Source organism: Salmo salar, chromosome 20, assembly GCF_965601325.2.
Source record: "Salmo salar chromosome 20, fSalSal1, whole genome shotgun sequence".
NCBI lineage: Eukaryota > Metazoa > Chordata > Actinopteri > Salmoniformes > Salmonidae > Salmo > Salmo salar.
Genome location: NC_138310.1, coordinates 65,885,688 through 65,903,395, shown reverse-complemented (window position 1 = coordinate 65,903,395; position 17,708 = coordinate 65,885,688). Strand labels below are relative to the sequence as shown.

The following is a 17,708-nucleotide window of genomic DNA, read 5'->3' as shown; positions in this document are numbered from 1 at the left end:
AACTCTGTGAAGCATTTATATTTTCTGAGGCTGGTAACTCTAATGAACTTATCCTCTGCAGCAGTGGTAACTCTGGGTCTTCCTTTCCCATGGCGGTCCTCATGAGAGACAGTTTTATCATCACTGCATTTTAAGAAACTTTCAAAGTTTCTCTTTGCTGATTTGAGCTGTTCTTGCCATAATATGGACTTGGTCTTATACCACCCCCACCTTGTCACAACACAACTGATTGGCTCAAACGCATTAAGAAGGAAAGAAATTCCACAAATTACCTTTTATCAAGGCACACCTGTTAATTGAAATGCATTCCAGGTGACTACTTCATGAAGCTGGTTGAGGGAATGTCAAGAGTGTGCAAACCTGTCATCAAGGCGAAGGGTGGCTACTTTGAAGAGTCTCAAATATAAAATCTATTTTGATTTGTTTAACACTTTTTTTGGTTACTACATGATTCCATTTGTGTTATTTCATAGTTTTGATGTCTTCACTATTATTCAAAATGTAGAAAATAGTAAAAGTAAAGAAAAACCCTGGAATGAGTAGGTGTGTCCAAACTTTTGACTGGTACTGTATATCAGCAATAAAATGCTGGAGCACTTGAATTTGTTCGAAAAAAACGTTCCTGGAATATTCATTTGTTGATGGCGCTACTGTAAAACTACTAACACCTATAACAACAAACAACAAACATTCCCGCTAGACTCTTATAAAGGTGTTTTTTAATGTTATGAAATGATGATCCAGAATTGTTCTAAAAACATACTTCAACAATAAAAAACATTTTCAATGTTCTGCTAATATTGATGTGTAATGTAACATTAGAAATGGCATTTCAATCTTCTTACATTTTTTATTAGGGTATTGTCAAAACATAGCTATTTTAAAGAATGGTAAGTAAGTAGATTTGAACCTGCAATCTGCTATCTTTAAGCCCTGTAGGCTACTTAGTCTGCTGTGCCACCAGGATCATAATGTTTTCAGTGGATTTCCTTTTGTAGTGAAATCGTTATTATAATCCAGACTATGGCTATATGTCTTAATACATATGCAAATCTATGTACACCTCACCGCAATCTGCCAGGCAATAATTTAACATGATTTCTGAAATCAAGTTTGTAGGGAAAATAAAAGTCAAAACATCCCGACATTGCAGTATAAAGAAGAAGATTGGCAGAGTAAGTAATAATAGAGGATTTAGTTATCCTCTCTTTTTTTATAATATGTTTATTATTTTCCAATAAAAAATAAATCAAAAAAGACAGCGATACAAACATTGACATTCATTGTACTTTGAATGGGATGGCCAATTTATAGGACAAAACTAAACTTTAACTCACACATACACAAAATTAAACTAAATCCTATTAGGTGATACATGTATAAGAAGACAGCATATAGTCATTACAAGCAGTGTAGTTCAGCCCAATATAAATACTGAGTGGAGTACAGCACAGAGTAGCAGCAGATCATCAACCCAGTTATGAAGCAGGACTAGACCATTTATCCAGTATCGGCTGCCATGTTTTGTAAAACATTGGACTTCTATTGGAGGTATTGTATCGAATCTTTTCCATATGTGTTACATTCCCTAAATCCCGTAACCACATTTCAAAGGTAGTTACAGTCTACAATTTCTAAAATTGCAATATGAGCCTTTTGGCTAATAGAGTACAAAGAGAGACGGCCTTCCCCTCCTGGTTATTACCATCAACTGTACCAAACAGAGCGATCAATGGGTCTGGGGCTATAACTCTATCGAAGGCTTTAGATAAGTAATCAAAAATGAGAGCCCAGTAAGCATGTAACTTAGGACATGTCCAATATAAGTGGGTCAACGTCCCCATCCTGCTTGCACCTCTCACACAGTGGTGAGGTGTCCAGGAATATTTTATGCAGTTTTACTTTTGAGTAGTGTAACCTGTGTATCACCTTAAACTGTACAAGGTTGTGTCTGGCATTCACTGAACTGTGGTTTATATTCCTGAGAGCTTCTACCCTGTCCTCATCTGAGATTTCTGAACCAAGTTCTTGTTCCCAAGCCCTTTTAATAGTGTCTGCCCTTTTAATAATGCCCAATGTCATGACTATCAACAAAATACAGTAAAACTATGTTAATATAATAAATGTCTAATAAATTATGTGATTCCAAATAATTGCCATACTGTATGTGTTTCTACGTGAATTGCTGTACAACTGTTCAAATTAAGCAATAATGCCCAAGGGGGTGTGATATATGGGCATATATACCACGGCTAAGGGCTGTGTCCTAGCACTCCGTGTTGCGTCATGCGTAAGAACAGCCCTTCGCCGAGGTATATTGGCCATAAACCACACCTCCTCAGGCCTTATCGCTTCATTTGAACAGTCCATGGAGGTTTCTTTCAAGTTGTCATATCTCCATAAACTAAATACATGTTATAGGAACTTTTAAAGAACATAGTTAATATGTTCTGGGAACATTCTTACAAACATTGTTAACGTCAGCACAACTGGACAGTTTTTGTGTTTTGGGAAGATATCTTTTGTGATGTCCCCACAATGTTAACATCACACTGTTCCTATAACTTAATGACACATTCTGGGGATCTTTAAAGAACAGACAAAATGTTTTCTGGGAACGTTCTTGTAACGTCAGGCAAATGTTTTATACAACTGGACAACTGGACAGTTTTTGTGTTCTGAGAACATTAGCCACAACCTAACGAATATTCTGGGAAATTTAACAGAACCAATTTTGGTTTGCTGGGTGTTTTGTTGTAAATGAAGAGAAAACAAGCCTCCATCAAATCACAGCTGACTGAGAGGTTTCCTTGCACTGTGGCAGAAACAATTACTGAGACCTGAGGAGACCGAGACATCCCTCCTGTCAGCTCAGCGTTGCTCCGGGAGCAGCCATCCCACAGATTCATTGTTTATTCATCGCTGCATTGACATTCAATGTGCACCCGTACCGCACCCTCTTATAACCAACAAGTTGCAATTTCTATGCATGTGAACGTTGGAGGGGAAATTATTTATGGGAGACGACTTGGGTAAAGTGAGCTTTTAGCAAAGCGTTTTGCGCTGCGTCCAGACCCAGAGCGATCAGTTTGTGTATTGAATGTGCTGGATCACAGCGAGGTGTGCATGCATTATTCAGCTTTACTGTGGTGGGTCTGGGCCACAGCTAGACGGCCATCTGCTCGGCGGACATTGTGATGTATTTGGGACACGCTGCCTTTCAGCTTCAGGTTTACGCCTCATCGTTCAGTGGGGAAAATGAAATGAAGGGGTAATGGTTTCCTGTAATAATGCCCAATGTCATTTTCTCAAAGTTGGCCGCCCTTTTCCCCTAACCAAAGTAGAGTTTAAGTTAAGGGGTAGAGAGGGTTGAGTTGAGTTAAACTGTGAAGGGGAAGTCTGAACCCTCTTCACCTGCTTGCTTGGAGAATTATTCCTGAACAGCTGTGCCTGTCCAGATGCAGAGAGAGCAGAAATGTGCTGTGTGGGGGAGTTTGGTGCCAAGCTGTGCCCGTTGCTGTCCCGTTTGGTGGAGACAGCAGGTGCCTGGCGGTAGGACCCCTCTCAGCGGGGAGTGATCTGTAATCTGCCCTATGGGTGTGACTGTTGTCTGGGAAAGAGCGTGGGTGGCTCAGCACTATAGACACCTGTACAGAGACACTCTGTCCTTGGGGATAATACCAGGGGGAAAGTAGGTTTATGGGGTGTCACGCAGACGCTAAGGAAAAAGGCCATGGTGTTATGCACTTTTGAATCTGATTGGCATATCCTGCTTTTCAGCACCTGAAGGTTGACACTATTGGAATCCCTTCAATTGCTTGTTCTGTCAAAGGGGTAGTTGCCATTACCAAGGCAAATATAAACCTTAAAAAAATATTTGCATCCCTCATAATCACTTCAACAATAGGGTGCTAAATGAATTAGCGACAACCCCAATCAACAGAGCCTTGGTAGTGCTTGAGGTTTCTAATGCTGTAACCTTGGATACGGACGGAATAGAGGAGGCAATCAGTGGCTTTCACCTTCTTGGTGATGGATTGGAGGGATAGGGGTTGATGGGATAGAGGAGGGCAGAGAAACAATACTGGGCTGATTAAGTGGCTGATTAGACCTCACAATTGCATTAGGCAACAGCTCTTCACTGAGCATCAACCCTTACACGGCCCCTCTTCTATTCTGATATTCTCATGTGGATTCTGTATTCTATTCTAGTGGAGTTGATTGTGGTTGAGAAGAAGGCGTAGTTGGACTGTGGACTGATGCCAAATCCCAGGTGTCACTGTCACAGCTGATGATGAAGCTCTTGACCCTTCTCTGTAGGTGACCGATCCTAAATGATAATGCCCTACCTGTCACCCTAGCAAGGTAGGCAATTATTCAGGAAAATACTGTGGGTACAAAGGGTAATTGTTAGACTTTTGATATTAATTAGTTGTGTACCACTAATTATCTGCTGTATGTGGCACTAGTCAGTACCTAACCTCGTCCCCAGGCTCAAGTACCAGAGAGCCAACTGACGAGATTAGTAAGTGCCTTATAATACAACTGGTATTGGGTTGTCTATATAAGGTGTAAGGGTAGGTTTAAAGGGTTTATTGTCATTATAAGGTGTAAGAGGGGTGTTGAAGGGTTTATTGTCTTTATAAGGTGTAAGTGGAGTGTTAAAGGGTTTATTGTCTTTATAAGGTGTAAGGGGAGAGTTAAAGGGTTTATTGTCTTTATTAGGTGTAAGTGGAGAGTTAAAGGGTTTATTGTCTTTATAAGGTGTAAGGGGAGAGTTAAAGGGTTTATTGTCTTTATAAGGTGTAAGGGGAGAGTTAAAGGGTTTATTGTCTTTATAAGGTGTAAGTGGAGGGTTAAAGGGTTTATTGTCTTTATAAGGTGTAAGTGGAGGGTTAAAGGGTTTATTGTCTTTATTAGGTGTAAGGGGAGAGTTAAAGGGTTTATTGTCTTTATAAGGTGTAAGTGGAGGGTTAAAGGGTTTATTGTCTTTATAAGGTGTAAGTGGAGGTTTAAAGGGTTTATTGTCTTTATAAGGTGTAAGTGGAGGGTTAAAGGGTTTATTGTCTTTATAAGGTGTAAGGGGAGGGTTAAAGGGTTTATTGTCTTTATAAGGTGTAAGTGGAGGGTTAAAGGGTTTATTGTCTTTATAAGGTGTAAGTGGAGGTTTAAAGGGTTTATTGTCATTATTAGGTGTAAGGGGAGAGTTAAAGGGTTTAGTCCATAAATTATTGTTTGTTTTCTGCCTCCCTTCGGATCACTTAACATTTATGACTGATCCATAAAAGTTATGTGCCTGCGTCACTTTTTCCCCATCAAATAAGAGACCAACACACACACACACACACACACACACACACACACACACACACACACACACACACACACACACACACACACACACACACACACACACACACAAAAACACACACACACACACACACACACACACACACACACACACACACACACACACACACACACACACACACACACACACACACACACACACACACACACAGAGTTACTGTGCTAATAGGCAAAACACTCAACGGATGCCACTCTTCCATGACTGAGTGAAGGTGCAGTACAGTATCAAGGCCTATTCTGTCATTGTATACTTTGATGCAGAGAAAACCTGGGTGTATTGAATCACATGGTTTATAGTTCTCCCCTTGAGAAGCCACACACCGTCGAGTCACGATAAGATGGTAAATAGATCTGAAATTCATTACCTCTCGGAGTCGGAGCTCAGGGGAGCATGATTAAGACGTCATCTGATGATAATATGATGATAACTGCAGGTTAATCTTGCCACCTATGTCTTAAAAAGGAAGCCGGTGACTGTGCTGGAAAGAAAATTCATCTAGTTTAGCTAGCTTTTGAGGCAAGCCACTGGTCACTACTGTCAGATGGTTTGTTGTCTGGACTCCAGTCATCTCCTCAGAGGCAGCCATGTGTGCACTACAGCAACCTCCCCACACATACTCAATAACAAACAGGTAGTTTGTTGTCGCTATTAGAATAATTTGATATGGATTTCATGAACGTGCTTTAATAATGTGTCATTATTATAATTCAGTTGATTGGCACACTCATTAATCAGGCAAAAACAAATTGAAACACAAATAAGGAAGCAAACAATATAAAGAGCAAATACTGCTGCCTTGTCCTGCAACTAGCTGTATGTCAGATTGGGCTTGGCTCTAATCGTTTTACATTCAAAATGAGACATAAAGGGAAAAATATTACTTTGTCCATCTTGATAAGCGGTATTTTACTGAATTGATGAACTTTTGCAGGAACATTTTCTGAGTAACTTTACACTTTGGCATCAGACGATAGGCCCATTTGGACTCTCTTTTATACAATATATTTTCTCCTCTTTTATACAAAGCCAATTTTCCACTGTTCACATCAGTGGTTCTACTGATGGCCTATTGATAATCTGCTCAGAGAGATAGTGTGAGTTCTACTCTCTAACTTCAGATACTTAGCTGTGCTCTGCTCTGCCTTTCATGTCGTTGGAGAATGAATAGCCTTTGATAGCCGTTGAATTCTGCTCTTGGTGATGACTTGGCTCATCCACCCAGAGTGAGGTCGCATTCCACCGCCCACCTCTCTGTCTGAGGGTTCCATCGTATGGAGACATGCTGTGTCACAGGCGATATGCTAAACTGTATTACATGTGTGTTATACATGTGTTATAACAAGATTCTGCAAGAAACTTAACAATAATACGGCGTCGATGAGCTATGCAACATTTTGGCATTCAAGAGCATTGAATGTACGACTTTGTGTACTACATGCTACATTACACTTCACAGTCTAGTAATCCATATTGACTCTTTAAATACATAAATAAACTTCTTCTGACAGTCGATTTGACATATAGCCATTGGCAGCTGCTTGCATACAAGCACAAGATCATGTCTTTCTAAGATGCTTTTCCACACCCACACAAATGAAATGTAATTTAAGTTTAAACGCTAATGAATAATGTGCCACTAACCTTTTGTTTCTGATGGAGTCCTATAGTGTTTGAATTCATGTCTATTTAATTAATTCATGTCACACTTAATTACCAAACTAATTAATTTAACAAGGCAAATGTGTCACAATGATAAATGATTGGGGAGGAAGTAGGCAGTGTTCGTCTTTAGCAACTCCCTCCCTGCATCAACAAAGCCTATTTCTAATGGCTTCTACTCGTGTCATCAATAAGCCTGATTTATCTTCTAGTTTACTGTTATTTCACTCACTGGTCGATCGACAAAACAAATTATACTTTACACACTGTTAAGTAATGTAGACAGCCCTTTATGAGGTTGACTGGACAAACAGTGTTGAAGGTTGATAGTTTACACAGTCATTTGTGGTGTTGCTGAGCTACGGCTCTCCTCATGGTAGATGAAGCAGGAAGACTTGAAGTCATGTTTTCTCTGTGTTTTTCTCCAGGACCCCGGAGGAGCTACAGGGCACTAGTGGGAGAGATGTGAGTTCATGCAGCAGATGAGATGTCCACTATATTGAGGTTAAGTAGCTGTCTGTCTGTCTGTCTGTCTGTCTGTCTGCCTGTCTAACATTAACATATCGCTCACTCAGTCAACAGAGTAATTAGAAATAAACCTGTTAGACTGGCACAGAAAAGTTCGACAAGTATTTCCTTAGACTTCTGTTAGACGTTTTTTTGAACTGACACTAATAAGGACTGTGTCTTGTGGTCGCCTAATAGGACGAGTTCCAAAGGAAAACAAATGAAACATGTCAGCTGACAAGGTAAGAATATATCTAATTGCACACAAAGACAGAAAGTACATAAATACTGAAAGTAGTTGAAGAAGCAGGTAAGAAACAGCACATTTCTTACTGCAACTGCAACAATGGTATCTTTAAGCTATTCAAGGCCATAGAGATAAATATTAACTGCTATCTAACCATTACATTCAAATTAAAAGTTTAGAAAACGAATTATGTCTGAACAAAACAAAATAAGATGCAGGACTGATATGCATCAAAACAGGCGTCGATAAGGTACCAGGACTGGGATGATTTAAATACAGTTAGGAGTGTGAGCTCATTTGTTCTCAGGTTTCGATTGTCTCTAGCTGTAACTGTGTAACAATATAACTTTTTAGAGAGAAAGGAGTCACCTTGAAAATGAGTTTGAGGAAAACTTGATGGAAATATCTCAGAGTGCTAAAACAGAACATTGTAGAGAACTCAATCTGAGGAAATTGTTGTTTTCTGTGACATTCTTTAATTGAGTCTATTTTCATAGAGAAGTAAGAGGAGCAAGGTGTTTTTATAATTGTGCTGTTTTTGTATTATCAGCCACATGCAAACTGAATATCAAAATCCAGCACATTTTCCCTCTGGTAAACATCAGTGTCTGATTAAGTACTAGGCAATGAGTATTAACCCGAACATCAAGCAATAGCATCTCTGACTTATGAGCCTGTAATGCTGTTCACAGCATCTTTTAGGCTTAGAGTTAATCACCTCCCAAACACAAGACTTTTCTGTCTGCCACTCACACACAGGATTAGCAGGGCTTGTCTATGTGTTTTAATTAACCAACATCTCTCTTCTTCATAGGAGGCTGAGATAATGTGCTGTCTTTCTGACTGATCAGACGATTCAGGTGTTTGTCATTGAGATTCAGCATTTAGTTTTATTTGTAAAACTATAACGTTTTAAAGTTGTGGCTATTTTGTTTGTTTAAATATGGGGCTTTGGTTTGTAGTTTTCAACTTTTTAATGAGGTCTGTTTTGAGCATTTGATCCCTATTAAAAGTTTGAAATGGGTACCATTTTTGCACTCAATGTATTCCAATGTGTGTCTTTGCTTATAACCAAACCCTGACAACATCCTCCACAGCACTTCTGGTCAGAATTATATTCTTATTCTAGTGAGGCAGCTGCTGTCCCTCAACAATCAATTATCTCCACTGTTGGTAGTGTAGATCTCTTGTACAAAGCAAGTCCCTGAAATAATTATGTGTTTTCTTCTTGGCTGTTGTGTGTATTCCCACTGAATATTTTGTAACAAAAGCATCTCTCCTGTGTGGAAAAACTAGAGGACATCCTCTTATGAACACTGAGAATTAAAGCTTTGTACAGAAGGCTGCTGGGTAACTGGAGTAAAGATTAGTTTGTCCTTTCAGTCATTGCCCACTGATGAATCAGCCAAGGCCTGTGTGTGTGTGTGTGTGTGTGTGTGTGTGTGTGTGTGTGTGTGTGTGTGTGTGTGTGTGGTGTGTGTGTGTGTGTGTGTGTGTGTGTGTGTGTGTGTGTGTGTGTGTGTGTGTGTGCGCATCACAGGAGGTTGGTGGCACCTTAATTGGGGAGGACAGGCTTGTGGTAATGGCTGGTGCGGAATAGGTAGAATGGTATCAAGTACATCAAACACATGGTTTCCATGTGTTTGATGCCATTCCATTTACTCCGTTCCAGACATTATTATGAGCCGTCCTCCCCTCAGCAGCCTCCACTGGCTGTACATATAGTTACACAATACCTGGAATTATGCTAGCAGTCAGAACCTGTCGCCCCCAGCTGTCTCTGTCTCTGCACACACACTTGCACCTATTTATACTTACATAATTGAATAAGGCCGCAGCCAAGCAAAGGGATACATGCCATCAATCTTAATCAATAAATTTGCCAACTAAACAAGCCATGCACTGACACTCATTCACTCTCCATTTCCACACTGTGCTAATTACACTTAAACATGGCATTGCAAATGAAAATGGAACGTTTAAAAAGAACTAACAGCATCTTAATATGTGGACAACTACAAATACCTAGGTGTCTGGTTAGACTGTAAACTCTCCTTCCAGAATCACATTAAGCATCTCCAATCCAAAATTAAATCTAGAATCGGCTTCCTATTTCGCAACAAAGCTCCTTCACTCACGCCGCCAAACATACCCTTGTAAAACCGACTATCCTACCGATCCTTGACTTCGGCGATGTCATTTACAAAATAGCCCCCAACACTGTACTCAGCAAACTGGATGTGGTCTATCACAGTGCCATCCATTTTATCACCAAAGCCTCATATACTACCCAGCACTGTGACCTATATGCCCTCGTTGGCTGGCCCTCACTACATATCCATCGCCAAACTCACTCCAGGTCATCTATAAGTCTTCGCTAGGTAAAGCCCTGCCTTATCTCAGCTCACTGGTCACCATAGCAACACCCACCCGTAGCACACACTCCAGCAGGTATATTTCACTGGTCATCCCCAAAGCCAACACTTCCTTTGCCCGCCTTTCCTACCAGTTCTCTGCTGCCAATGACTGGAACGAATTGCAAAAATCTCTGAAGCTGGAGTCTTATATCTCCCTCTCTAACTTCAAGCATCAGCTGTCAGAGCAGCTTACCGATCGCTGTACCTGTACACAGCCAATCTGTAAATAGCACACCTCATCCCCATATTATTACTTACCCTCTTGCTCTTTTGCACCCCAGTATCTCTACTTGCACATCCTCATCTGCACATCTATCACGCCAGTATTAATGCTTAAATTGTAATTATTTTTGCCTCTATGGCCTATTTATTGCCTACCTCCCTACTCTTCTACATTTGCACTCACTGTACATAGATTTTGTTCTCAGCTGGCATAAATAACTGGCATAAATAAAGGTGGCATAAATAACTGGCATAAATAAAGGTGAAATAAAAAATAAAATAAAAAAATGAATGAAACATCATACCGTAACATTCATTCATTCATGTACCTGTGCACTCTGTTTCATGCTATCCGTGTGTATACTTACAGTGTGCATATGTTCATTCACATGTCATTATTTGCATTATAAATATTTTCACATGATTGTTGTCCCAAGCTCATACCATGTTTAGATCAGATTGTTTCAGTTATTTTCACACTAGGGTAGCTTGCAGGCAAACTCTTCATAATTGTGTAGAGAACATAGAGATGTAGAGAGTAGTGTAGAGAACATAGAGATGTAGAGTGTAGTTTAGAGAACTTAGAGATGTAGTGTAGTGTAGAGAACATAGAGATGTAGAGTGTAGTGTAGATAACATAGAGATGTAGAGTGTAGTTTAGAGAACTTAGAGATGTAGAGTGTAGTGTAGAGAACATAGAGATGTAGAGTGTAGTGTAGAGAACTTAGAGATGTAGAGTGTAGTGTAGAGAACATAGAGATGAAGTGTGTAGTGTAGAGAACTTAGAGATGTAGTGTAGTGTAGAGAACATAGAGATGTAGAGTGTAGTGTAGAGAACTTAGAGATGTAGTGTAGTGTAGAGAACATAGAGATGAAGTGTGTAGTGTAGAGAACTTAGAGATGTAGTGTAGTGTAGAGAACATAGAGATGTAGAGTGTAGTTTAGAGAACTTAGAGATGTGTAGTGTAGAGAACTTAGAGATGTAGAGTGTAGTGTAGAGAACATAGAGATGTAGAGTGTAGTTTAGAGAACTTAGAGATGTAGAGTGTAGTGTAGAGAACTTAGAGATGTAGAGTGTAGTGTAGAGAACATAGAGATGTAGAGTGTAGTGTAGAGAACTTAGAGATGTAGAGTGTAGTGTAGAGAACATCGAGATTTAGTGTAGTGTAGAGAACATAGAGATGTAGAGTGTAGTGTAGAGAACATAGAGATGTAGAGTGTAGTGTAGAGATGATAAAATACATTTCTAACATATTAAATGATCAGACATTTAACACAAGAGGGGGTGATACATTTTCATGATCCTGTGGCTAATAGAGAGAAATGTCTGGTTTCTGAGGTTAAAACATTTCCATTAAAGCTTGAATAATGCTACTGACCTTTAGCTGGAATCACTTCAAATAATGGGACAAGGCTGCTGTGACAGAATTATGAAGACAGAATGCTACATGCTAATAAATGAGGTCCTGTTCTTGAACATGCCTATCAATTTCTCAAATCAATGTCCACATCCAAAGGCTGTGTCTGATATCTTAACATGTGTGGAGTTGAGCTATGAAAAAAAGACTAATTCAATCAGGATCACTAACAACTACAGTACATCACTCACCACATCACAGCTAATTGTGATTAAATACACTGCTCAGCTTCAATTGAGAGACCAAGGGGTGTACAATATTTAAGAAATATCAAAAGCTCTGGATCTAGAAGCTGAGTTGAATAGAGGATTTTGAAGTAAAGTTGAAGTACAAATAGAACAACTATATCCACACCAGGAGTAACAGTGCAGGACCAAGGGAATGACTGCTGTCACAGCACAGAGTGGGGAAAGGATGGTAACCACCTTTATGGGTTGAACCGTGTTAAAAGTTCTTGACAACAGAAATATCAGGTAAAAGACGATGCAGCCCATTTAACATTGATATATTTTTATTAAGACAAGTACTCTTCAGATTTTTTTTTGTAAAAATGTTTTATGAACCAATACAAAATATGTATGGGAACATGAGGAAACCTTTCTTTACTACACAGAAATGTTGCCCAGGTACAGAGAGACTAAAGATTTGACCTCAAAACAACTAACTGGGGCAATGAACAACCAAAACGTTCTAGGCATCAAACATGTTCTCCATCCAAACATCAAAGAAATGTTGGGGGTTAATCAGAAAACTTAACCACTGCAAATATACCACCTGTTGTTTGAAAACATCTGAAAATGTGACTGACATGCATCCTACTCAGGATGTTAATACACCATTAGAGAGTATCTAATGCTATCTAAGGCTCTATTCAATCCGTATTGCAGAAGTTCAGCGTTACAGTGTGATTGAAATTGAAAGGGAACCTTCCTGCGTTAGCGGAGACTGCATTCACTGTGAACACTGTATATGTCAGCTCAATCAGAAATGACCTTTACATTTATATTGCACAATCTGTAACAATACAGATTGAATAGAGCCCTTAGTCTCCATTTTGTTTGGTGATTACTTGTTCTTTATGTTTGGGGAAAAAACAGACGATACATTTTACTGTGGATATAAGGTTTTATAAATAACAACCCTTGTATTTTAGTGGACACCGACTGTACAAGTGATATTGTCTGATTAACAACTCTAGTTCTTTCTTTGTGAACTACGTCTATACAAAATAATATGTAACATTTAACAGTGCACCATATATTAAGAACACAACATATACAACTGAGAAAAAAGATATATCTTGTGATTTTCTAACTTTCTGAAATGTGTAGTATTCTTGGGGGGCCTTCGATTTGCATTTCACCTGAGATGCAAAACACAAGATTCAACATGAACCTGAGAAAGTGGAAACACATGGACTACATATCAAATACACTCAGTGGCCAGTTTATTAGATACAGTCATCTAGTACTGGGTCGGACCCTCTTTTGCCTTCATATCAGCCTGAATTCTTCGGGGCATGGAAACGTTGCTCAATTGGTATCAAGTGACCGAACGTGTAGCAGGAAAACATTCTCCACACCATTACACCACCGCCACCAGCCTGTACCGTTGACACCAGGCAGGATGGGGCCGTGGACTCATGCTGCTTACACCAAATACTGACTTTGCCATCAGGAACCTGGATATGCAATGTTTTTCCACTCCTCAATTGTCTAGTGTTGTCGATCGCGTGCCCACTGGAGCCGCTTCTTCTTGTTTTTAGCTGATAGGAGTGGAACCCCGTACGGTCATCTGCTGCAATAGCCCATCTGTGACAAGGACCGACAAGTTGTGCGTTCTGAGATGCCGTTCTGCAAACCACTTTTTTTTTAACCTTTATTTAACTAGGCAAGTCAGTTAAGAACAAATTCTTATTTACAATGACGGCCTACCACTGTTGTACTGCGCCGCTATTGTCACGTCCTGACCCTTGTAAGAGGTCATTTTCTATAGTAGATGGGTCAGGGCGTGACAGTGGGTGTTTGGTTGGTTTTCTTGTTTTCTATTTCTAGGTTTTGTGTTCTAGGTTTTCTATTTCTATGTTGTTGTTTTTTTGGGTTGATCTCCAATTGGAGGCAGCTGATCCTCGTTGCCTCTGATTGGAGATCATATTTAAGTAGGGGGTTTTTCCTTTTGGGTTTGTGGGTTGTTAATTTTGAGCAGTGTGTTTTCCTCTCTGCGTCACAGTGTGTTGTTTTTTTGTATTTCAAGTATTTGGTGTATTGCAACATTTCACTATAAATAAAAAGATGTGGAACTTCAACCATGCTGCGCGTTGGTCCGATCATTCTGACAGCCGTGACAGCTATTTGCCTGTTTGTAGCCCCCCTGTTAGCTTGCACGATTCATGCCATTCTCCTTCGACCTCTCATCAACAAGCTGTTTTTGTCGACAGGACTGCCGCTGACTGAATGTTTTTTGTTTGTCTCACCATTCTCTGTAAACCCTAGACACTGTCGTGCGTGAAACGCCCAGGAGGCCGGCCGTTTCTGAAATACATACCATGCTCAAAGTGGCTTAGGTCACTCGTTTTTCTCGTTCTAACGTTCAATCGAACAGTAACTGAATGTCTCGATGCCTGTCTGCCTGCTTTATATAGCAACCCCGGCCATGTGACTCACTGTATGTAGGAGCAAAACCATTTTCGTGAACGGGTGGCGTACCCAAAAACTGGCCACTGAGTGTATACTGAAAACAAAAACAACACTTCATATGAATCTCTACAGCGATCACTTCAATTGTATCCAGAATAAACATTGATGATTAACAAAACAAAAGCAAGTTCAGAACTAATCGATAAGCTTTGAGATTAATATTGATTTGCAAATTTCTATTTGTTATACTGGTATCGGTTATGTTCTGCATCACACTCAAGCAATTCAATTAAATAAACATCAGATTTCCAAGGCTGTTTCGTTTGTTTTACCTTCCCTAAAAGTGTTGTGAGCCTTGACCACAATTACAGTACATACCTAATACAATAACCATATAAATACAACCAAAATGTATTTAGTAAATAAATTAAATAAACTATTTCGGCTACCTTGTAAATTCTCAACGGACAGAAATAGATCACCCGTAAATAAAATCATGAATACTACTTAGCTTGTTTGTTGTGGGGAGCTGTTTTTCAATATAAGCTGCCATATCATTAAGTTATGATTCCAATTATTTATCCAACCTGAAAATAACTCTAGCTTGATATTCCAGTTCTTAGTACTGTCTGATTTTATGAGTTACATGTGAATAGAGAGTGAGACTACCACTACTGGGGTAAGGTAGCAAGAGATTCATATACTAAGATATAGTATGACACTGTTGACATCGTACTGTATACCCTTTAAATAAAGGAAGGCACTGAATTTAGTCCTTCACTCTTTTTTTTCGTCACCACTATGATATATTTAAAAGCAAAGTAAGGCAGTGGCCGTCCTTTTTTATGAATGTATTTGGAGCTGTTTTGCTAGTCACACTGATATATCCAATAAATCCATTGACTAATGCACCATGGAAAAATAAAAGCAGGAACTTCAATATGCATTACAGGGATTCCACAGCAATCTGTATATTTACTTCAAAAGCGGAAACATGGCAGAAATGGAAACCATGCTACTCATTCCCCATTCAAAACTTCTAGGGGATCTTCAATAACTTATTATTCACAGACATTAGGAATGCTCATTGAGCAATAACCATTAGTGTTCTGTTACATTTCTAATTTGAAAACAAAACATTAAGTAACGCAACAATTATATAAAAGTGTATCCTAATATCCATAAAATATACAATGTCAGTCAAAATAATACATACAGAATTGTGTACTAGCTAATGTTTGAAAATAGAGACTGAGAAGATGTTTTAATTAGATGTCATAACAATTAAAACATCTTCAATCTAAAGAAAAAGTAACATATTTTCTTCCCTTTTCATACTGAGTTACAGTATATTCCTCTCAATAGCAACCTGAGCCCACAGACTAGTTAAAGGAAGGGTTGGTTCCCCAGCTGGCAGCCTGCGGCCCGAATTTGGCCCGCGGATGGTTTTATTTGGCCCCCCAAGTTTTCTGAGCATAAAATGAAAAATAATTAAAATATATATATATATATTTTGGTGAGGGGGGGGGGGTGGATTTTCATTGTTGGACATAAGACTGACTATAACAATTCTAGGAAATCAGCTTCAAGTGATTTTAATTTAGAAAATTGGATCCCGATTAGCAATGCGGGGGATGATTAGGTGGCCATGATGGAATGTGGCCAGGTTGGGAATTTAACCATGACACTGAGATGAACACCCCTACTCTTACAATAAATGCCATGGGATTTTGAATGACCACAGAGGCAGGAGACCTGTTTTAACGTCCCATCCAAAAGACGGCCCTCTATGCAGAGCAATGTCCCCAAATGTAAACAAAGTTTGAAATTATTATGTTTTAGTGAAATATTATTATTATTATTATTATTAATAATATTTTTGTGCTTCTTGCGGTTAATTTGCAGTCTAAAAGTATTTTTTTTATTATGTTCTGGCCCCCCAACTATCCGCTCATGAAGAAATTGGCCCGCGGCTGAATCTAGATGATGATCCCTGGCCTAAGACAGCAATAAAATAGGGTTTGAAGGTCCATGTAAGGTTTCTAAATATACATTCAATATATTAAATTCAGTATATAATAACACAATTTAACTTGTTTTATCTGTAGAATAGTATTCTTTCAACTAGAATTGAATCTGTGTTGAAAATACTGGGTAATATATGCACTGTATTTACACACATGTACAAGCATTACTATTACATTGGTCATTTACTGATCATTGAGGGTATGAGTATGATGACCCAGAGTTAACCATATTGTGACCTTAACCCCACACCTAGTGACCTCATTAAGGGGTTTGAACCTCTTAGCGTAACAGTTAAGACAACACAACTCAACAAGTCTTATGACCATGGCAGCAACTTCAGTCTTTTAACCACAGAATGAAAATAAAAGTGATGTTTCAGGATGTCTGATACAGCAGGAGAGGTCATATTTATGATTGAGTTAAGAGGGACAGTATAGTTTGATATTGATAAGAGTTGTTTATAATAGGTTCCAGCTGGAAATTACTCAAATGTATTGTTGGCTGCTTCTACAGTACACAGCATAGAGAGAGACACAGAGAGCGAGAGAGAGGGTGCGTCTAAAAGCCTGGTACACAAGCTAAGATGGAGCTGCAGGACAACAAGAGAAGAAGTGCTGTGTCATCTCCTCTAAAAGATAACTGCAGCAAATAGGAACTGGTGGAGTCAACAGGTTTGGGGGGGGGGGGGCAACAATTACAAAAGAAATAGAACAAGGCACAAAATTGTCTGTAAAATAATTGAACTGTACAGAATGGGACCCAGCAGTCCAGGAGAGGTTGGATGGGAGAATCCACGACGAAGCAATGAAGCCTCCCACTACTCATCCACTCCAATCTTCCTCTCCTCTTCAATTCTCATCATTCCTCTCCTTTTCTCTTCTCCTTTCCCCACCTCTCTTTCCTCCTCAGCTGCACCTTTCGTCCTCCACCTCTCCCCCACCCCCTCCGGCCCATTCAGAGTTAGATTTAGTGCTCCTACAGGACCCCCCACCATAACACCCCCCTGGCCTCTCAACATTAGATGTAGTACTCCTTCTTCTCTTCCGTGTTGTTGTGTCCCCCCTCTGCATTAATGATGGCCGTGTCTGCATCTGCTGCGTCGTCTGCCCCTTTGGCTTCATGTGTGAAGTAGGTGCCTGCAACAAATAAACACATTTATGAACACCCCTGTTGGACTTAAATTGATGATAATGAATCCCTACA

At 39.5% G+C, this 17,708-nt stretch overlaps 1 protein-coding gene across 4 annotated transcripts in view; it reads right to left on the bottom strand.

The window, feature by feature from the left end:
- Nucleotides 1-12,334: 12,334 nt before the first annotated feature.
- The window catches only part of LOC106581151 (cell adhesion molecule 1-like), a 164,142-nt gene continuing 158,768 nt past the window's right edge, over nt 12,335-17,708 (bottom strand). For all 4 annotated transcript variants that reach the window (XM_014163007.3, XM_014163006.3, XM_014163008.3 and 1 more), the window contains one exon: nt 12,335-17,641. In XM_014163007.3, coding sequence (XP_014018482.1) covers nt 17,523-17,641 — 119 coding nt within the window. In that variant the 3' untranslated portion in view covers nt 12,335-17,522. The remainder of the gene's footprint in view (nt 17,642-17,708) is intronic.